The 23990-nt window shown below is 42.7% G+C and overlaps 1 protein-coding gene across 1 annotated transcript in view; it reads left to right on the top strand.

The window, feature by feature from the left end:
* Positions 1 to 833: 833 nt before the first annotated feature.
* The window catches only part of slf (C-type lectin domain-containing protein slf), a 47098-nt gene continuing 23941 nt past the window's right edge, over positions 834 to 23990 (top strand). Inside the window, exons 1-2 of the mRNA XM_067150970.2 lie at positions 834 to 927; positions 22104 to 22242. Of these exons, the coding sequence (XP_067007071.1) occupies positions 874 to 927; positions 22104 to 22242 (193 nt within the window). The 5' untranslated portion in view covers positions 834 to 873. The remainder of the gene's footprint in view (positions 928 to 22103; positions 22243 to 23990) is intronic.

The raw sequence follows: 23990 nt of genomic DNA, 5'->3' as shown, positions 1-23990 counted from the left end.
AAGTTGAAAAGAATATTCTTCCTGCGTTTGGCTACAAAGATTTCGAGTGCCTTCTATGAAGGTAAGAAACAATTTCTCGAAATCACCTCTTTTAAAAACAAGCGGGGCTGATGACTTACTAATATATTAACCAATGAAATGAAATGTCGTATGGCTTTTAGTGCCGGGATATCCCAGGACGGGTTCGGCTCGCCAGGTGCAGGTCTTTCTATTTGACTCCCGTAGGCGACCTGCGCGTCGTGATGAGGATGAAATGATGATGAATACAACACATACACCCAGCCCCCGTGTCATTGGAATTAACCAATTAAGGTTAAAATCCCCGACCCGGCCGGGAATCGAACCCGGGACCCTCTGAACCGAAGGCCAGTACGCTGACCGTTCAGCCAACGAGTCGGACTATTAACCAATTAATTCGTTAGTTAAAACTTACTATAAGACAATTAATGTATCTTAAAACTTATTTTGGAATTTCACTGGGTAGTAGCAAAAGTAGACTCGATGGTACAGCACAAGACACCACAAGTGTTGCTGGAGTCAGGCCTGTGTGAGGACACTGGATGCACTGAGGCTTGACCCAGTTCCTCAGGAAGTGTTGGGCAAGCAACAAGACTTGCACTTGACAAGGGCCTTTCGGGAAGTCTGGGCCTCTAACAACAATGAAGACGAATCGCCGTAAAAAGAAGACCAATTGACATTGACTGAAGAAGAGTGAAAGTACAGTTAGTACTCAAGGTTAGGAGGAGGAGAGGATGAGCACCTAAGGTCAACGCGACTGTGTGCGGTTTTCTCGTTCCCCTCACTCTTGCTTTCAGCGCAGCCAATGCGGAGCCCTGGCCAAGTAGGCGGCACCCTTCTACATACTATATAAACATGAGCGGCCCCACCGTGGAAGGATTTCCAAATATCTTCTCGACACCCGCAAAGGTAAGTCACAGTGCATCAAGTATTTAATATATTTATTGTGTGTTTTGAAGGTATATATTATAGGAAACTGTGTACCGTTGAATTTGTTCAATTTAACAGCTACTTCTAAACAGATCGCAATACTTGGCAAAGAAGATTCATTTAAACCTTCAAATAGGATTTTGGGAACTTACAACTCAGATAGTGTTCAGAAATAATTCTATAGTCCGGGAGACCTTCAACATCAACAATTTCTGTGAAGTTCTCCAACAATATCAATTACTGTATTTGTCCCCGAGTGGAACACAATCAATCCTTTCAAATTTAAAACTCTAACCAGGGCTCCTTGAAACCTTATCATCAACCTATCGTCAAATCATCTTGGATATACTTCTGAAACACATAACTAAGAGTCTTTGTTTAAATATTTAAAATCACTGTGTTATATTTTGAAGAATTATTAAAGCATCGTGGAATTTCGAGACGGAGACTTCAATACATGAAAAAGACAGCAACTTTCATTCAGAACTTGACAGTATAAACTGACATATTAAGTTCAGTCTTCTATGTTTTAAAGTATTATTATTGATTATTGATGATTGTGATGATCATGATGATCATGATGATGATGATGAGTAGGTAATCGATTCATTTATCTTACAAGTATTCTTAGAAATTGATTTAAGTTCGTTTCTGATCAATCGTTTCCAAATATTAGCTATCATTAAGACAGAAAAAGAAACACTGTGAATTTAGTACTGCAATGTACTTTTCATAGTTGCTTCTTCTGTCCTCTCCATACAGGCCATGAAGGCTTCCACCATCCGTAAACTCGGTAGTTGGTGGGGTAGAGTGGTTAGCTCTACGCCTGCCCACCTTTGCTCCCGGGCTTTAATCTGGTGCTCATTTTTGGCATACGCTGAACTTCTCATAATAATTTGGGTAGAATCAAGCTGTATGGCAACATTTGATCACTCTATTTAGTTAACAATAATGTTGTTTGTTTCAAAGGTTCAAACATTTCATTACACTAATTTATTGCTTACAATCCACGAAATCCAAAATACAAGTAAATCATTGTAATGTGTGGAAGGAAATAACTTCAGAAGAAGTTCCCACTTGAATAATGCTGTCCTTTTCATGAAATCGTATTCCAATAATAAGGTAACTGGCTTTATGTCCCACCAACTATTCTTACGCTTTTCGGAGACACCAAGGTACCGGAATTTAGTCCCGCAGAAGTTATTTTACGTGCCAGTAAATCTACCCTCACGAGGCTGACGTATTTGAGCATCTTCAAACACCAGCGGACTGAGCCAGGATCGAATCTGCCAAGTTGGGGTCAGAAGGTCAGTGCCTCAACCGTCTGAGCCGCTCAGCACAGCAAATTGTAGTCCACCTCTATGTGCGGTCGGTATTTTCTTCCCGTACTATTTTCTACCCCTCCTCCCTATTTCGGGCTTCTTCTCTCGTCCAATCACTTTGTCTCAGATCTGCAATGTTATATCTCCACCATAGAATAGGTCAAGCAATCCCTTCCTTCCCAGAACTTTCACATAATATTTCGACCTTCTTTCTACATGGCCAGGAGCTGCCTGACCGAGGCAGTAAAAGCGTGTTCGGTTCACCCGGAAGGACGTGCGTTCGATTCCCGGTCAGGAAGTCGAAAAATTTAAGAAAATAGATTTCCACTTGCGGAGGTGCACATGGCCCTGACGTTCACTCAGCCTACACCAAAAATGAGTAACAGGGTAATTCCTTGAAGCAAAGGCGGCCGGGCGTAAAGCTATCCACTCTACTCTACAAAGTGTCGAGGTTACTCTCCACCCATCCAAGAACCTTCGTGGCCTATACGGAGTAGACATTTTTTTTTTTTTATACATGTCCAAACCATCTCATTCTTGGGTTCAGTTTCACGTAACAATACAATGATTTTAAATAGAATTCTCAAAGTTCACGTCGTGTGGGAGTTCTTGAAGGTCGACTATTAAACGTTCTCTTTACTGCGCTTATGCACTTTTTACAGTTGAATAGGCGCTAGCACTTAGTACTTCGGTTGTAAATGAATGAAGTTTTGTGAAAAGGAATGAAACTCGTGAAATTTCGTGCATAAATCATACAGACAGCCGTCTTCCTGACTTTTTTGCACATTTAAGAATAATTAATTATTCATCTTTTAAATTTTACTAAGACGCGTTTTGTTACGTGATTTATTAACCAACGCAGAAGTTACAAAAGAAAAGTTCTTATGTTATCTCTCCACGTTAACAAGCAATGTTTTGATCTGAAATCGAAATTTAAGGTGAAGTTTTATGTTAGGAAAACAGACTACATAGCACACGTAATATCAACGACTTATATTGAATTCTAGACAGAAAAAGGAAGAGCTACATTATAGAACGCAAACCTCACAATGGTGAATTGTTTCACGATAATAATATTCTATTATGATTCCCAATGAGGGAATTGTTATTGTAATTTTAGTACGAGTGTATCAAGTAGGCCTATACAATCCGTACTTATTTTTGGATAGCCTTTTATTATTCTGAAAAAATATTGAAATCTAATGGGAAAATTATCTTCTCTATTTTATATTTTGACCGACTGCTAGTGTAGTTAAGTACTCACTCTCCTACGCTGAAGTTTGGGCAATTGCATCCTTGCACAATCAACTGACATTTTCTGACTGAACAAATGAAAATGAAAATCCACAGCCTGTTTCCAGTCATTCGACCGGGTCAGGAATGGTATGAATGAAGCCCCCATCTAGCGGCAAGGATAGGAATCGCGCCGAAGACTGTCGCACTCCTCTGGGGCAATGATTAATGAATGACAAATGAAATGGAGAGTGTGGCTGGAAGAAAGATGACAGGGAAAACTGGAATACCCGGAGAAAAACCTGCCCCGCCTCCGATTTGTCCAGCACAAATCTCACATGGAGTGACCGGGAATTGAATCGCGGAACCCAGCGGTGAGAGGACGGCGCTTCCGTCTGAGCCACGGAGGCTCTGAACAACTGACATTATGATTATTTACAAGTCGTAGGCCCATGTGGACAGTAGTAAAACAGAGTATGTAAAAACATTCTTTCATTTCTTGACAAATTCACTTTTCTTTTTCCTTCCCTTTTTTTACAGTTTTACTTTATGTCGCAACGACACAGGTAGGTCTTACGGTGACGATGGGATAGGAAAGGGCTAGGAGTGGTAAGGAAGCGGCCGTGGCCTTATTTAAGGTACAGCACCAGCCTTGTGTGAAAATGGGAAACCACGGAAAACCATCTTCAGGGCTGCCGTCAGTGGGGTTTGAACCCACTGTCTCCCGGATGCAAGCTCACAGCTGCGCGCCCCTAACCGCACGGCCAACTCGCCTGGTACCGAAGAATGAAATGTGAAAGTTCAATGATGCAGATGTCCACTGTCTTCGTTCAGAGATATTTCCAGATGGTGGGTATCGCTGAAAAGGCCATAGGATTCCCATATAAGCAGACCCACACTATATATTATCATACAAATAATCAAAGTTTGAGCACATTCTTTTTCCGACTGCCTCCATATCTGGCTGAGCGCCAAATGATATTCCCCTATTCAAAATGATATAAGGCCTCTTGTCATCCTACGTGCAATATATACCCGTAACATAAGAGGCCTCTCTTTAAAAGTCAACTCTTTACTAAGGTAGTGTGACTTGTGCTCTTTTCGTTCAGAATCTTAGCTGTTTTCTCTTTCAGTCAAGGTGACGCGCCCATCTTCTTGTTAGTTTCTACCCTCTAAAATAACTTGCTTGGCAAGTCACTGCGGAAGAGAGAGAATCTACAGGTACCATGTTTGAGGTTTATGGTTCGTGCCACAGTCGAGGATACTGATAAAGGATATTCAGAGCGGGAATGCTATAAAGTCGGGTGTTCCTGGAATGGAACCTTGTGCAAGATGTTGTGACATTTCTCCCATTTAAAACTCGAAAAATGACAATAATCAATTACAAATTCTCAAATAATGTCTTCCATATTCGGAAGGCATAGCTTACTTACAGTGATCTAATTGTGTCAGTCAGAGGATAAATGTCTCTCATCATTTGTTTACTTTACGTCTCATCGACACAGATAGGTCTTATGGCAACGATAGGATAGGAAAGGGATAGGAAAGGAAGCAGCCGTGTCCTTAACTAAGATACAGCCCAAGCATTTGCCTGGTGTGAAAATGGGAAATCACATAGGAAACCATCTTCAAGGCTGCCGACAGTGGGGTTTGAACCCACTGTCTCCCGGATGCAAGCTCACGGCCAACTCGCTCGGTGCCTCTCATTATCACTCCACTGTTCCCCAAGTGATGGGATAGTTGTGAGTGATCTCAAAGAACACACACTGATCACGTAGGTGGGTGGTGGGTGGATTTAAATAATTTCGTCCGTTTCCATGGTCTAGGAATTACCTTTCGAACTTAATTTAAGAATATTTCGAGAGAATAGGACGAAATACAGTGATCTTCGTGTAACGTAATTTAGAGGGACAAATTGTCTAAACTCCTTCTCTGGACTACTCTACACACGGCTTAACATGGTTTCCCCACGTCAAATCCAAGCGAGTATCGGGATGGTACCCAACATGTAAACCAGAGCCTCTTCCTTTATAACCAGAGCCCAAACTGTAACGTGGAGTGGCATTTACACTAGCGTTTCACAGCAGTCACCGTTCTAAACCAGACACGTGTAAGCAGGATTTTTAGAATTAAAAGTGAGATCGATGTGGTTGGGATTCCATACAAAAGCAGAGTTCCTGTTCTTATGATCACGATATGAACACCACAAGCTTGTTTTATACAAATTATAAATCCGCACGCATGCCAGCACAGATACCGTACCTCATTGGCATGGATTATCAGATAAACTTCAAGCACACCAAGCATATGGACCCATTATCCACGAATACCAATCTTCTGAAAGTAAAAACAATACCAATAACATTTTGTCTTTCGTTAGGTATCCCAGAAATGGGTTCCAATTTTCTTCCTCACTTCATCTAATTTATTTATATTTATTATAGCCATCGACAATACATATAACAGAAAGAAATGTAATATTAAAATAACCATCAAATCTAAAGCATGAAACATCCATAAACTAAGTGAATCACATTGATAACTTCCTCTTTGAACACTGTAATGCGTGATAATTCAAGTCTTGTCTGTGTCCGTTCAAGAGAACAGAACTGCAACCAAATGAATTTCTTTTTCCCTTGTATCTCTCGCAATAGTACTTCGCTTTGTGAATTAGATGGTAACATTATCATGGATCTCAAATGTTCATAAAGAAAGACTCTCTCGTCTCTTTAAATATTTTCCTGCACATTTTCGATTTTTTCACGTCTCTCAAGGTGAGGTGATCCCATATCAAACTTAGACCTTAAGTCACAGCTGGTATGATCTTAATCCTGCAGAGTTTAAGCGCTGTTTTTTTTGGAGAAAGCTGGTTTAAGTGCGGAATGTCGCTCATCGCAATAGTTGGTTTAACTCTGAATGTTTCAATGCAAGGAAAGAATCTTTTTTTTTGCTAGGGGCTTTACTTCGCACCGACACAGATAGGTCTTATGGCGACGATGGGATAGGAAAGGCCTAGGAGTTGGAAGGGAGCGGCCATGGCCTTAATTAAGGCACAGCCCCAGTATTTTTCTGGTGTAAAAATGGGAAACCACGGAAAACCATCTTCAGGGCTGCCGACAGTGGGATTCGAACCCACTATCTCCCGGATGCAAGCTCACAGCCGCGCGCTCCTAACCGTACGGCCAACTCGCCCGGTGAAAGAAGCTTTAACAGCATTGCTTATCGCACAGCATATACAAACTAACTAAATATTACAGGAATATGCAGAGTTGTGAAGACGATAAGAAAGCATAATAAAAGAATTGAAAGATAAATGCCATCAGAAGGAGAAAGAAAAATAGTAGAATAGCTGAAAAGTCACCTTTCACGATATTAAAATCAAGACAACCGAAGTTCACGAGAGAACTAACATTGGACATCTACGAGAGTTATTTCATTTCTGTTCTCCAAGTCAAAGAGACCAGACATATGGTAACTAGCACATCTAACTACCCACTTAACATATCTTTCTTCACAATTGAAGAAGTGGTAAATATAGTACATCAGAGTAAGGAAAGGAAATCCTGAGGCCGAATGAGGTGTTTAATGAGCATTTGAAGGCTGCTTGACCAATTTCAAAGGAGGTGATAACGGACCTCATGAATCAGTGTCTCCTGCAGAGAACTGTCCCATATCGTTGGACGGAAGCAACGCTCAAAGTCATCAATACATGGGGGAGATACAAGTGACCCAAATTCCTACCGGGGTATTGCGTTGGAATGTGTACTCCACAAGAGTTGATTGATGATGGAAAGACAACTGTTTATCCAGGATAAGCAATTAGGTTTTAGAGCAGTAAGATCTACTATGCAAGCAGCGAAATGTATTTTTGAGGATATCGAGGAAACACTAAGAATGTCGAAGAGGAAGCTGCATGAAGTATTTATTAACTTCAAAAAAACATTCGGTTCCATAAATAGAACAAATCTACTGGCTAAGTTAAAAGGCACTGGAGTACAATCTTATATTGTCAGACTATTGGAATGCGAACTACATAACAGAAAGTGATAATATCATGATGATCAGACGGTGTGAGTCCTGCGGGGTGATCAAATAATCCCTTTGCTGTTTAATATCGTCACACGCGATGTAGTAGAAGCTGTAAATATCGATCAGGTGAAATATATGTCGATGATATGGTTGTAATAACTTATACCAAAGCAATGGGCAACTACATGAAGCTTTTAATCGATTAATAAATTGGGCGACCTAACAATAAACGGAATAAACGACGAGGTGATCGACTATCCTCAACTGATGGTGTACACTACAATATAACATCTGTCATACCGACACAGGTCAGTCTTATGGCGACGAAGGGATAGGAAAGGGCTAGAAATTGGAAGGAAGCGGCCCTGGCCTTAATTATGGTACAGTCCCAGAATTTTCCTGGTATGAAAAGGGGAAAGCACGGAAAATGCTGATGGTATATATTTCCATGGGACAAAGCTTGCAATCGAGAATCTTGACATCACCTTCAAAGTCGCGGGAATACACTTGAATTACATGTACGAGAAAATGTTTCTTCTGCACTTCATCTTAAACTCCCTCTGAATTCACTCACTAGCACAAACAATCAAATAGTATCAGACGAATACTGGCCATCGCAGTTAGTTCAGATGCAAATGTAAGCCTTTCTTTAAACTCATCTAATCTATGTTCATTTTGTCTAAAGTTATTTGTCCGACTCCTTGGATGAATGTTCAGAGTTGCGGCCTTCGGTTCAGAGGGTCCCGTGTTCGATTCCCGGCCGGGTCGGGAATTTTAATCGCGTCTGATTAATTCTTCTGGCTTGGGGACTGGGTGTTCTTCTTCGTTCCAACACTTCCCTATTCATATTCAAACAACACAATACACTACACTGAAACACACAATAGTGATTACATCGCTCCACATGGTGCTGTCGTCAGCAAGGGCATCCGGCCGTAAAACAGGCCCAAATCCGCAGTTCGCCCCTTCCACCCTAAATATGTGATAGAATAAGATTAAACAATATGTCGAAACTAATTTAGGATTAAAAGAAATTTAGAAAATAAGATACAAATGAATTGAACCATGTAATTCTGATTTAATTGTTTCTTTTTGAGGTATTTGCAAAACCTTGCTTAGGCATAAATTAGTTCCGAGAGTTCGAAAAACCGTAACATTTCTAGAATATTTTAAACCATATCTCTGTAGATATCAGCAACGTGTCATATTCATGTCCGTGAAAATACAAGAACGTATATCCTAACAAAGGGGCCGCCTAGTCAAGGTTCACTTGGTAGGGGATGGGTTCGATTCACCATCAGGGAGTCTAAAAATTTAGAAATGACATCTCCTCTTGTGAATCCGCACATCACCCTGAGGTACATTCAGCCCGCAACAAAAATGAGTACCTACCAAGTTAATCCTTGGAGTCAAAGGTGGCCTGACATAGCGATAACCACTGTACCCCGCTTGGTGCAGATGTTACGAGTAATGGAAGTCTTTACATTCTACTCCTCCATGGGCCTTCATGGTCTGTAGGGAGATGTTCTTCTTATCCTATACAAATTTGTGGAGACTGCATTAGATACAGTAAAATACCGTGCACTAATGTTAAATGTAAGTCAATCAAAGTACGTTCTTACGGAAAGGTTAGCGATTACATCCGGTCAAATACGATGAGGGTGGCCTAACCCGTGAAGAGTGTAATCATCGCAGTCCTGCCTTAAGAGAAGCCAGCAGGTCATGGTATTTCCAGCATCAAACTGGTCTGCTATTAAAATTACAGCATGCGGAACACATTGTGTAATCCGATACAAATTAATATTTGGATTGTTTTGATGATGTAGAAGACACAGACTTCTTGGTCACAAGACTCATATAATTTCACGGACATTTTAAACAATAATAAACAATAATCATTATGCAACTGTATGGGTGTAAAACTTGCCCAATAGTGTGTTGTACAGCGGTGTATGAGCAATGAGCTACTCATAATCCATGCCAATGAGGTGTCTGTACTGACATGTGTGTGGATTTATAATTTGTATAAAGCAAGCTTCTGGTCTTGCGCGACTGTTGATGTCATGATCATAAGAACAGGAACTCTAGTTTTATATGTAATCCGAACCACATCGATCTGACTTTTAATTTTTAAAATCCTACTTTCCCTTGTCTGGTTTAGAACCGTGGCCGCCATAGTGAGAAGCTAGTGGCAACCGCACTCGGCTATCACTAAAGAAAGAGTTATAGCTTACATGTTGGGTACCATCCCCTTACTTGGCGTACAGCTTAACTCAGTTGTCCCCCTATATACGTTACACGAGGATCAGTGCATTTCGCCCCGTTCTCCCGAAAATACAGCCTACTTAAATTAAGCTCGAAGGGTAATTCCTAGACCATGGAGGCGGACAAAATTGTTTTAATCCAGCCGTCTTCCACCTACATGGATGCGGTCGTTGACTGCACGTTATTTTAGGTAACCATGACGCGAGGTCGTATGACGTAATGTAAGCAGTGCGGGTTGCCTGCTCGGAAGGAGCAATTTGCTTGCCCCGTGCTTTTCTTTCTGCTTTTACCCGAATTTCACTACTTGGGTTTGGCTCTAAGTGCGGATTATGCCCAGATTAGCGGGCAAATAACTTTTTTGACGCTAACCTTATGCAGAGGATATATTCTCTATAGCGTATTTCTGTGCCGATTGGTACTGTGATGATGATAATAATATAAGTAGACTAATAATAATTGTATTGGTTTTTATGTCCCACAAACTATCTTTACGATTTTCCGAGACGCCGAAGTGCCTCAATTTTGCCCCGTACGAGTTCTTTAGCATGCTGATAAATCTACCGAGTATTTGAGCACTTTGAAGTAGCTGTAAGAATCGAACCTACCGACTAGGGCTCAGAAACCCAGAGCCTTGAATGTCTGAGCTACTCAGCCTAATGAGATGTATTTAAATGAGTCTGTGTGTTGAGACGAAAACGAACACCCAGTCTCTGAGCAAGACGAATTAACCAGATGACAAAATCACCGGCCTGGCCGGGACTCGAACTCGGGACCCTCTGAACCGAACAGCAGTACGCTGACCGTTCATCCAAAATTCCCAGACTTCATTACGAATCATATTCCAAATTAGTTACAGATACACATACCAGTACAAGCACCGCAGTAAAACAGATTAACTGACCAACATGACCACGAAGTTCGCGTCACGTAAGTGTGAGCCTGTATTCGGAAGATGGTGAGTTCGAATCCCATCAACATTCCTAAATATGTTACTCCGTGGTTTCCCATTTTCTCACTAGGCATATTTTATAGTTGTAAAGGCAACGGGGCTAAGTCTTACCCGTCTTTGTATCACCGAAACCTTCTGTATGTTAGAGGGAGAATGCTCTCGTCCAATCCAAAAGTTATGCCTTTAAAGTGACAAGCCCCTCAAGGAAGACAATGCGAGAACGAAAGACAGAGAGAGAAACTTGCATTCCACAAATCACTCGCTCAACGTGCTGCTTTAAGATGTTACATAACCACCAGGAACTGGATAGCATTACATAAATGCCGACTTATCCCTAAAAGGCCAAACGAACGTGCATCCTGAAGTAATGCATGCATTAGACTCGAAGCATGGTCACACAACACTAAATTAGTCAATACGTCAAATCCAAAACCAAACCCAACGGCACAACAGCCGTTGAAGGGCCTTGGCCTACCAAGCGATCGCTGCTCAGCCCGAAGACCTGCAGATTATGAGGTTCCGTTATTCTTGACAGGCCATCATCTCACCGTCAGATAGCTCCTCAATTGTAATCACGCAAGCTGAGCGCGACCTCCGAGAAATAGACAGACAAGCTACCCCTACACCGCGGGCGGGGCCGGCTTAGTCATTACGTCCACTTTGCAATTCACAAGGTGATTTCTACAACATCATTTTTCAACAATTTAATTTCGATTTCTAAAATACTATTAAGTAGACTGTTTATGTGGCGGTAAATGCGTGCTTGGTTCACCTGGAACGACGTAGAAGAGGCTCAAGGTTCTGAGGACCACTCAGCCTACAACTGAAACGAGTGTCAGGTTGACAGAGCAGACGCTCTATACCACTCATTTCCGAGGCTATGGGGAGTGGAAGTTTTTACCTTCCCCTCTTTCAGAAACATTCTTGGCCTGTACAGAGATACTTGTTCACTTTCATGTCTCCAGAATCGATCGATAGAATTCAGTTACGTTGACGTCTCAATGTCTCAGGTCTATATCTTTAATAATTCAAGGAAGGTTAATTTTTTCAAGCAAGTAGCGATTTACAAGTGGAACTTGCCGCTCCGTAGGCAGACATGCTTTTAGGTTGAGGAACTGAAAAGTGCAAAGCTGTTTCAAGGAACCTTATCAAACGAGAAATTGTGATTTCTGACTGAAAATGCATCCTATGTTTCGAACAACTTATATTAGCTTTTCAGACTTAGTATCGATGCCCAGAGGCATAACGGATATGAGATGGGCCCGCCTTTAGGAATCAAAATTGGGCCCCTTATAAACATTGTATAAAACCTATCCATAAGATAACTGTAGCAGATATTTTACAGCAAACTATATCCATTCAGTATACACGAATGTCTAACTTTAAGAGTACAAAACCAGTACATATTTTTATTTTCTAAATTGGAACTTAAATATTTTCGGTAGTTGAAATACATTAAGCCGGCCCCGTGGTGTAGGGGTAGCGTGTCTGCCTCTCACCCGGAGGCACTGGGTTCGATTCACGGCGAGGAGGGGGATTTTTACCTGGACCTGAGGGCTGGTTCGAGGTCCACTCAGCCTACGTGATTAGAATTGAGGAGCTATCTGACGGTGAGATGGCGGCCCCGGTCTAGAAAGCCAAGAATAACGGCCGAGAGGATTCGTTGTGCTGACCACACGACAACTCGTAATCAGCAGGCCTTAGGGCTGAGCAGCGGCCGCCCTTCAAGTGTTGTAGTGCCATGGGGTTTGGTTTTTAGTTGAAATACGTCGTAAATAAACATGTTTTTGTCTTGAAATGTTTAAAACTTTTCTGAACTCACATTTAATTCTAAAGAGACTGGAGCAACTTCCTGGGAAGCAAAGGCATTCGATGCTGAGGAGGCTGAGTTCACAGAGTCTGCCTTGGGTCATAATATTTAGTAGCTAGTTCTTTAAAATGTTGTTTAGAAAATGATCGTTTGAGGAAGAAACAGATACGAGAATAATTAGCTCAGAAATGTGATCATTTGGAAGCATTACTTCTTAATCATTTGCTCTCCAGGGTTCACCGAGGGATCCCACCTCTACCGCCTCAAGGGCAGTGTCCTGGAGCGTGAGACTTTGGATCGGGGGATACAAGTAGAGAGTAGGACAAGTGCCTCGCCCAGGCGGCCTCAACTGTTCTCCTGAGCAGGGGACTTTGGGGGGATTTGAGAAAATTAGACAAGGAAGAGGAAAGGAAGCAGCCGTGGCCTTAAGTTAGGTAACATCCCGGCATTTGCTTGCAGGAGAATTGGGAAACCACGAAAAACCACTTCGAGAATGGCTGAGGTGTGAATTCAACCCCACTGTACTCAGTTGACCTCCCGAGGCTAAGTGGACCCCGTTCCAGCCGTCCTACCACCTTTAAAATTTCGTGGCATACCCCTCCGGGGGTGGCAGCTAATCACACTAAGCACCATTATATATTACAGAATGTCTGACAGGTCACACCTAAACTGTTGCTGTTTCTCTGAATGCAGCAGATACAATAGAAAAGTCTTGAACAATATTCCCATCCTACTTCGCAACTAGTAGGCACGTGTTGCATACTGGGAATAAGGAAGATATTCATTGCTTTCTACAGAAAGTTCACTTGTTTATCTTTTTGCAGGATCGTGTGTCATGCTTTGCGATAACAATCCGTTAATGATTGCAACATTAACACCTCTCTCCTCTCTGATAGGCTGTGAGGATTGTTACAGCACGCTGCTCTACACGTCGCATTTCATTCATGATCACGGAGACAGGCGCAACTGTCAGTGAGGTTTGCATTCGGGAGATAGTGGGTTCCAACGCTGCTGTCGGCAGACCTGAAGATGGCTTTCCGTGGTTTCCAATTTTCACACCAAGCAAATGCTGGAGATGTACCTTAATTAAGGCCACGGTCGTTTCTTTCCCACTCCTAGCCCTTTCCCATACCATCGTCGCCATAACACTACGAAATTTGAAAAGTGGTACGAGGGCTGGAACGGGCTCCACTTAACCTCGGGAGGGCGACTGAGTAGAGAGGGGTTGAATTCCCACCTCAGCCATCCTGGAAGTGGTTTTTTGTGGTTTCCCATTCCTCCTTCAGGCAAATGCCGGGATGGTACCAAATTTAAGGCCACGGCCGCTTCCTTCTTCTTTCTTGTCTATCCCTTCCAATCTTCCCATCCTCCTTCAAGGCCCCTGTTCAGCATAGCAGATGAGGCCGCCCGGGCGAGGTACCCGTCCTCCTCCACAGTTGTTTATCCCCGACACAAAGTCTCACACTCCAGAACACTGCCTTTGAGGCGATAGAAGATGGATCCTTGCTGAGTCAGAGTGAAAAACCCGCTCTGGAGGGTAAACGCATTAAGAAAGAAAAGGAAGAGCATTTTATTTTTAAGGTCAATATGATTCTCTAAAGAACCTCCGTGACTCAGGCGGCAGCACACCGGCCTCTCACCGCTCGGTTCCCTGGTTCAAATCCCGGTCACTCCATGTGAGATTTGTCCTCGACAAAGCGGAGAAGAGACAGGATTTTCTCCGGGTACTCCGATTTTCCCTGTCATCTTTCACTCCAGCGACACTTTCCAATTTCATTTCATCTGTCAGGCATTAACGAATTGCCCCAGAGGAGTATGACAAGCTTTGGCAGCCGGCACAACTTCTATCCTCGCCGCTAGATGGGGGGCTTCATTCATCCCATTCCTAACCCGTTCGAATTACTGGAAACAGGTAGAAGATTTTTTCATAATTCTCTAAGGTTGAGTAAAATTTATATACCAACCACCTCCGCCCCCCACACCCCGACCGCCACCCATCAAATACTTTGGATGGAAAACACTAATTGTGGGGCTAGGTCTACTCATTTCTTTAGTGGTTTCTGTCACTTCTGCGAACACATGCAAGCTGAGAACTGTGAGCGAGTTGAGGAAGACAGGCAGGGAGAGGCAAGAGAGGCAACCGAGGGAAACCGATTTTTTTCACTAAAATGAAAACTAGTGAAGAGTCGTCCTTTCCGATCCCTCGCGACTCTGGTCAGCTGTGTCTGTCTCACACTTGGCTCGTCAACAGAGCGAGTGAAAGTTAAGTGAAGATTCGCAGTCACGTACGAGAGTGATGTGTTAGTTATTTTTATCTGTTGAGTGAATACAATTGTATAGAATTAATTTATAATGTAGTTGTACAGGCCCAGCATTTATCTGGTGTGAAAATGGAAAACCATCTTTAGGGCTGCCGACATTGGGGTTTGAACCCATTATCTCCGAATGCAAGAAAATGTATTTAGGCTACTGAAATATATTTCAATGTGTGCAATATTCATAGGAACCCAAATACATTGCAGAGGAACTTGGGGAAACTCTGGGAATTTGAGCTTAACAGCCAATAGCATTCGCAGGCAGGACACGAACTTCCCTATTTAAGTTTCAAGAACATAAATAAAGTCGTATTTGTCAGTTTTGCATTTATATCATATTGTCTGTCTTTCTTTCTTAATCCGTTTGTCCACCAGGGTTGGTTTTACCCTCGAACTCGGCGAGGGATCCCACCTGTGCCGCCTCAAGAGCAATGTCCTGGAGCGTTTGACTTCGGGTCAGGGGATACAACTAGTAGGGAGGACCAGTACCTCGCCCAGGCTGCCTCACCTGCTATGCTGGACAGGGGCCTAGTGGGTGGGGGGTGAATCAGAAAGGATAGACTAGGAAGAGGGAAGGAAGCGACCGTGGCGTTAAGTTAGGTACCATCCCGGCACTTGCCTTTAGGAAAATTGGGAAACCACGTAAAACCACTTCTGGGATGGCTGAGATGGGAATCGAACCCCCCTCCACTTAGTTGACCACCCGAGGCTGAATGAACCCCGTTCCAGCCCTCGTACCACTTTTCAAATTTCGTGGCAGAGCCCGGAATCGAACCCGGGCCTCCGGCGGTGGTAGCTAATCACACGAACCACTACCCCACAGAAGTAGACATTTATATCACATTCTAGTATTTATTTCGCATTTTTCGTAAATTTCGCATGTTATCGCATTTTCAAAACTCATTGGTTTACTGGCGGTGAAAAATGAAAACATAGAAGTATAAGCCTCTATAAGCATTTCACGTATGGTATATCCCTCCACGTAGGTTTGACGTCAGAAATGGCAAGCGGACGAAACACATGCCAACCCCAGTGACCTTGGGTTTGAGGCCAGGAAGAGGAAGGAATGTACTTCCTTGTTTCTGAGGTGACTACATTCTACTTGCTACACAGCTCGCGTTAATATCATCTGTGAGGAACTTTCTCGCCGGGGGATCAGTCCTCCTGCTGTACATGCTCATACGTGCTCGAAGCAGTGACCATTTCTAGGACGTAACTTCACGTTTCCGCTACCCATTAAGATACGAAACTATTGCGACATAGCGCACTAATTTACGAAAACTGCTAGAAAGTATTAAAGTGCAGACAAGTGAGTCGGTACTGATCTGCATCTAGGCCAGTCACCCTGATAGCCTTTCCTTAAATGATTGCATCTCCCTTGGTAAGTTATTCCAATCTCTGACCGGCGTGAGTCAGGTAGGTTTCTTTCTTTATAGTGGATGAATATTTTAGTAAGAAAGGACCAAATATTCAAAATAAATTTTATTTGGAATGATAAATATTAATACTACTTTGGCAGAGAAGTGCAACTCCCCTTACTATATACGAATATTTGCCCAATTTGTCTTCTTGAATTCTAACTTTATCTTCAATTGTGATCCTTTCTACTTTTAAAGACACCACTAAAACGTATCCGTCCACTATTGTCATGTCTCTGAGCTTACAGCATATACAGTGTTGAGAGTGCCCATAGAACACTGTACGGGCGCCACCACGCCGTACGATCGTAGGATTTCTCACAACAATGTATGCGGCGCTACAGTGATCGTAGGTACGGGTGTAAGAAAATACAATTCAGAGATCTCAATGAAGCAACAATCAAAAAATAAATAATCTCGCAGGCAGTGCTCATGTAGAAGATAACTTACTATAGAGTTCAGTTCGTATGGCTTTGCATTTTACACGGGCAATAAAGTATCGCTGTTGTTAGCAGCAAACCAGCACTTGATCTGGGTGCGATATCGGCAAGAGAAGTCGCTGACTCATTGTTCGTTTCACACTGGCTGGCGCATGGTATCCTCGGGGGGTTAAAAATGTTATTTCTCAGCTCTTACTAAACGTATTGCTAAAAAATCAAATGTAGGGAAACCCTGGATGTCTATTCTTTAAGTCTGGCAATCTTCGTCAAAAACGGGTTGGCAGTTTTGCGTTCATTTAATCTAAACAGAATGACAGACAGAACTTTCAAAAACGACGGAATTCATTTCCGCAATAGTGTATACTATCAATCCTCTCAAAATTGCCAGAAGAAAATGAATGTACGGTCAGATACTACATTCCTATTACATTATTAAGATTCAGCGTAAATACCTTAGTAAATATCATGGAACATGTACAAATCTGTGTACAATAAAGAAACAATGATAGCCAAGCATTCTAATTCATTATAACTAATGTTAAGATTCTCACTGCACTGAACAGATTCTTGAGTTGACATAAGAAACTCTTCTTGACTATCATGATATGTCGGGATAACACATTCTTGAAGTTCCACCGTCACACGTGGGAGTCGGTAGTGCACCTGCCATGGTCTGTGCTAGTTCTATTCAGGGCAGTCCAGGTCGTGCGTGCAGATGGGAACGTCCACCTCTGTCACTACTTCCCACCCCTCTTTCCATTCTCTGGAGGAGTTAAAACCTCTCGAACCATCACACAGAGGTGGGCAGGGTGATGTTAAGAGTGGGTACATGTCTATGCACAGGTAGCTGAGGATTCTCACAGATTGCATGAAATTCTCCGATGAAGACACTACATCTGCACTAACCAGGTCCTATGGAAGCCACTGCACTGGTCGGCATTCCAACGCTACATCCCGGATTAAAATTTGCATATTCGATATGTACGAAACGAAGTGACGGGATGGAATGGCGCAGAGATGTATCCACTTGGTTTTTCGGTTTGCACCCAAAAATTAATTCAATAATTCTCTACAATGATTCATCCGTCATTCCCTGGGAGATGTAATATTGAAAATTTCCATATCGCAAGGGAACGCTGATGGACGATATACGCCTGAGTTTTAATGGAGTAAACACCAAATGTAAGATCACCTCTGTCGTGTAGTGGTTACTGGATTAGCTGCCACTCTCAAAGACCCGGGTCGATTCCCGGCTGTGCCACGAAAATTTGAAAAGTAATACGAGGACTGGAACGAGATCCACTCAGACTCGGGAGACCAACTGAGTAGAGGGGGGTTCAATTCCCAGTGTTTTTCGGTTGTTTCCCACTTCTCCAGGCAAATGCCGGGATGGTACCTAACTTAAGGCCACGGCCGCTTCCTTCCCTCTTCCTTGTCTATCCCTTCCACTCTTCCCATCCCATCACAAGGCACCTGTTCAGCATGGCAGGTGAGGCCGCGTGGGCGAGGCACTGATCCTCCTCCCCAGTTGTATCTGCTGACCCAAAGTCTCACGCTCCAGGACATTGTCCTTGAGGCGGTAGAGGTCCGAGGGAATAAACAACCCTGCAGGGTAAACAGATTAAGAAAGGAAGAAAGAAACACCGCATGTGTCTCCAGACATCCTTGATATGTTGACATCGTACGACAAGGACTTCCTTTTTCCCCTCAAAATCCAACCACCTTTGCCGGGTTTGAACCCCTAATCTTGAGTTAGGTCGACCCTCTACCACTGATTCACAGAGAAAGCTTCTCGTTTTAAGGAGGTATTCCTTGATGAATTCTGCGGCGTTTTAACTCACCACACCTCTATTAAAATTCCAATAATATATTATAGAGGTAAGCTGGGAACTTCAGACGACGAGTTTTGCTAGAATAAGACAATAAAACCACACGACACATAATGAATATTTTTTACTTTATTAGGAAGTTAACAAGGTCTTGTTTACTGTTCTAACAATTTTTGCAAACGCATCACCTGATGTCCTGATGTTTTCTTGCCATTGGTAAGTTTTCAAGCTGCATTTTTACAGATTATTGTCAACCCTCACCTGGTATAATATTTTTGAATTTGTCGGACCCTATATATTTACTAACAAATTCAATGTTTTCTTAATTATAACTTAAAATCTTCAAAAAAAATTACAATAAAGTCACAGCATAACTTAAGAGAAAAGTTACCAACCCAGAAGAAAATATGAAAAATACTAAAATGAAGCTCCAAAGAAGTATAGACCTCTCGATATCTAAGAGAGAGACTTCTCATGATCATATTTCAGTCTCTAATAAATAACCTAGAATAGCCGAAAGAAACTAATTTGCTGGAGAACTGAAAAAATAAGGGGCTGCCTGGGCGAGGCGGTAAAGGCGTGCTCGGTTTGCCCGGAAGGACGTGGGTTCGAATCCCCGTCAGGAAGTCGTAAAATTTAAGAAACGAGATTTCCACTTACGGAGGTGCATATGGCCCTCAGGTTCACTCAGCCTACACCAAAAATGAGTACCAGGTGGGGGCAAAGGCGGCCGGGCGTAGAGCTATCCTTCACGTGCCGAGGTTAACAATGGTGGAAGCCTTTACCTTCCACTCCTCCAAAGGCCTTTATGGCCTGTACGGAGGTGACTTTGCTTTGCTTTGCTTACTGAAAACATAAATTTACATTTAAATATACAAAAATCCATGTTGGTTAGAGTGCTTAACTTTTCCTTGTTGTTTGAGTCATCGGTCCATAGACTGGTTTTATGCAGCTCTCCATGCCACCCTATTCTGTGCTAACCTTTTTCATTTCTACATAACTGCTGCATCCTACATCTGCTCTAATTCGCTCGTCATATTCATACCTTGGTCTACTCTTGCCGTTCTTACCGTCTACACTTCCTTCAAAAACCAACTGAAGCCGGGCTGAGTGGCTCAGACGATTAAGGCGCTGGTCTTCTGACCCCAACTTGGCAGGTTTGATCCTGGCTCAGTCCGGTGGTATTTGAAGGTGCTCAAATACGTCAGCCTCGTGTCGGTAGATTTACTGGCACGTAAAAGAACTCCTGCGGCACTAAATTCCGGCCCCTCGGCGTCTCCGAAAACCGTAAAAGAGTAGTTAATGGGACGTAAAACAAAAAACATTATTATTATTATTATTATTATTATTATTAGTATCATTATTAAAACCAACTGAACAATTCCTGGGTGTCTTAAGATGTGTCCTATCATTCAATCTCTTCTTCTCGTCAAATGTAACCAAATCGAATTCTTCTCACCATTTCGATCCAGTATCTCTTCATTCGTGATTCGATATATCCGTCTCACCTTCACCATTTTCCTGTAACACTACATTTCAAAACCTATATTCTCATTTTTATGAGCTAGTTATCGTACATGTTTCACTTCCGTACAATGTCCGCTCCAGACGAAAGTCTTCAAAATCATCTTTCTAATTCCGATATCTATGTTCGAAGTGAGCAAATTCCTTTTCTTAAGAAAGCTCTGCCTAGCTTGTGCTAGTCTGTATTCTATGTCCTCCTTACTTCTTCCGTCGTTAGTTATTTTTCTACCCAAGTAACAGCATTCACCTACTTTCTTTAAGACTTCATTTCCTCCCTGCATCACCTGACTTCGTTCGTCTGCACTCCATTACTTTTGTTTTGCTCCGTACTTCTTATCCAAGACTCCGTCCACACCATTCAGCGATTTCTGTACATGTTCTACAGTCTCAGAGGAAAAAAACAATATCATCGGCAAATCTCAATTTTCCTTATCACAGCAACTATTCATTTCTTTTTTATTTACTTTTTTTTTTTACATGTAAATCACTATGAATTTATTCTGACCCCGGAAGGAGAGGGAATGGCCGTGAGGAAGTTTGGCAACCATCTCCCAAATGTATGATACCAGTTCAGCATTAATTTTCTAATAAAGTACAAATAATTTCCTTGTGTTGTGGATTATTATTGTCCTATTGTAATAACATTTATATTACAGAAATTGTCGACTAAATTTCTCGGTTTCTTAACTAGTATAATTTGCATCAAAGTATGCTTGGTTGAAACGATATAGAATTCGTAAATGATGTGCATTAAGTTATGAACAATCTGCAGTTCTAGACTTTGCTTACCTATGACCGGATAGGAGAAAGCTGTGCAATGATAAGATCATAAATGATTAACAGGAAATGAAAGATTCTGGAGTAGAAAATTCTAAGTATTTTGTCTTAACTACATCTTGTGAATTGAATAATGTAAAAATGAAAATGGCAGACTGGAAGTAGAAATGCAAACGAACTACAGGACTGTGTTATTTATTCCATTTCACCTCTTCTCTCATTCAGTATTGCCTATTCAAAGGCGATCGAGAGGATGTTTGTTGTAGTCGTCTTCAATTCAGAGGGCCTTGGGTTCAATTAGCTTCTGGGCGTGATATTTTAGTCACATCTGGTTAATTCCTGTAGCTCCAAGGCTGGGTGTTTGTGTTCGTCTCAGTACACGTGTTAATTGTACACATAGCACGTCACACTACAAAGCAGACCGGCTCCATGGCTACAAGCATTTGCTCACAGGGGTCCCGTGAGTTTTAACCATACTTGGTTAATTCCGCTGGCACGGGGGACGGGTGTATGCGTCGTCTTCATCAGTTTATCCTGATCACGACCGTACGCCTACGGGCGTCAAATGAAACAGATTGCATCTGGCGAGCCGACACTAAAAATACCAACCACATTCAGCTTTCCATCAAAATGAAACATATGGTAACTTTACTGCAACTGATGGCTTAGACCCACTATGAGTTGTAATATGGGTGAGAACAAATGCATTCCTGCCAGGCTGAGTGGATCAGACGGTTGATGCGCTGACCTTCTGACACCAACTTGTCACGTTCGATCCTGCGTCAGTCCGGTGTCGGTAGATTTACTGGCGGGACTAAATTCCGTCACCTCGGCGTCTCCAAAAACCGTAAAAGTAGTTAGTGGGACGTAAAGCCAATAGCATTATTATCATTATTAAATGTATTATTTTCATAGATCCATCTATCTCATCCTTGAGTTTGGCAATATGAAAATGATTCAGGTATGAATGATGTTAGTAATTCTTTCTGCACGCAGTCCTTGTGCTGAAGGGCCGGGTGGTGTATGCATTGCAGTGGCTTTTGTAGACTGACATTCAGCTAGGAAAGCAACGGGAAAGTACATCTCTTCTCATTTCCCTAGTAGGCTTCCCCGGTAACACCTACGCCATTTGGCATTGCTGATGGTGACGTTGCTAGGGATCCAACCTACCTTGGGGCTGAAAACTCAACATATTCTAACATCTTCGTACTCTTTTTCTTATTATTGTAAAATTCATGTTTCAGATGCTCATCGTAGTGCCATGCCTGGTACTGCTGGCCTGTGCCTTAACTGTGGGGTCGCCAGCCATCAGTGAGGCACGACCTGGAGCCCAGAAGACTGGCCGATTCCTGTCACTGCCTGTGCCACAAAAATGCAGTCAACGTGAGTACAATCTTCTTTAATATAAACCACAACTCAGAGAACTAAATATGGGACGTGTGAGAACGTCAATGCAGCCGCAACATGAATGCAGATTACACTCGGAGTCACGTCTCGCGGTTCAATTCCGCGTAAAACTCGAGGTCCCGAGGCGATGAAGAACAGCTCAGTCGGTTTGTCGTTGTCTGTTTCCAAGAGAATGAATTCTCTGGCATTTGGGAGTGTTTAAATGAATTGCAGTTTAAAGAATCTCATAATTATTCCGTATTGACGTCCGGCTCAATGCCTAAATGGTTAACGTGCAGGCCTTTGGTCACAGGGGTCCCGAGTTCGATTCCCGGCAGGGTCGGGAATTTTAACCATAATTGGTTAACTCCGCTGGCACGGGGGCTGGGTTTATGTGTCGTCTTCATCAGCATTTCATCCTCAGATCACCTACGTGCGTCAATTCAAAAGACCTGTATCTGGCGAACCGAAATGGTTTTCGGACACTCCCGGCACTAAAAGCCATGCGCCATTTCATTTCCGTATTGACTTTACAGTAAAGAAATGATGGAATTTCAGTAGTCCACGACGAATCCTCTTGGCCGTTATTCTTGGATTTCCAAACCAGGACCACCATTTCACCTTCAGGTTGTTCCTCAGTTTTCACGTAGGCTGGCCGGACGTCGAACCAGCCGTCAGATTCAAATAAAAGTCCTTGACCTGCCCGGGAGTCGAATCCGGGGCCTCCAGGCTCGCATGACCGGTAACGACGACGGATAGAAGCGGCCTGGCCTCAAACAAACCCATGGTGCAACAGCCTATTAAGAAACCTGGCCTGCAGATAGTCAGTGTAACATATTCAGCTTGACTTTCGCGACCGGGTCCATGAAACAGCTCCTCAGTTGGTATCATGAGGCTGAGTGAACCCCATTCCAATCCTCAATCCAGAATTAAAAGCCTTGAACTATCCAGGATTCCAAGCCGGGGTTTCAGGGTAAGAGGCAGCACTGCAGCCTGGCTTTAATTGAGTTACAGTCGAAGGCTAGTGTGAAAACGGTAAACCACGGAAAACCAGAATTGCCCTGCGACAGGTTTCTTGTGGTAGTCTATACGTTCCCGTTCGAAGGTCGTTACATTTCGATCCCTCCACGGGCTCCTCCAGTTTCTGCGCAACCTTTTCGAATCACTCTTTAGAAAAGCAGCCAGGCGTAGTCCTCGCTATACATCCCACGTTCTGTAGTTTCACCATAATACACGGTTTTTGGTGCAATAACCATGAAAGAAAGTCGTGTATTTTCACAGGAAAGAAAGTAATGGCCATTTCACTTTTACAGAGCTACGTATCACTATACAACTACTGTTTTACAATGTCGCCCTCGTAGAATATTCATCAGCTGTAGAAAGTTTGGCTTAGCATTGACCTGAACAGTAAACAATCAAGAGACTGTGGCCTTCCGTCAATATCCTCAGAGTAGTTTAATATTTACTCACAAATAACATTCTAACATAGACTGAGGACTTCGCTGTTTGTTTAGCATTGGCCTGATGTTAGTTACTCGCTATCACGTTCACAACTGGAAACAGGCCTGACACAACACAAGCACTTACGCACATTAGTCAGTCAATCAATCACCAATCGTCTGCATTCAGGGCACTCGCCCACGTGGCACTTCCCCAATCTGTTGTTTCCCTAGCATTTTCTTAAATAATTGCAATGAATTTGGAAATTTATTGAACATCTCCCTTGGTTAATTATTCCAGTCCTC

The sequence above is a fragment of the Anabrus simplex genome, chromosome 7, assembly GCF_040414725.1.
Source record: "Anabrus simplex isolate iqAnaSimp1 chromosome 7, ASM4041472v1, whole genome shotgun sequence".
Taxonomy (NCBI): domain Eukaryota; kingdom Metazoa; phylum Arthropoda; class Insecta; order Orthoptera; family Tettigoniidae; genus Anabrus; species Anabrus simplex.
The sequence above is the reverse complement of the archived record's forward strand: the minus strand, read 5'-3'. Positions and strand labels throughout refer to the sequence as shown.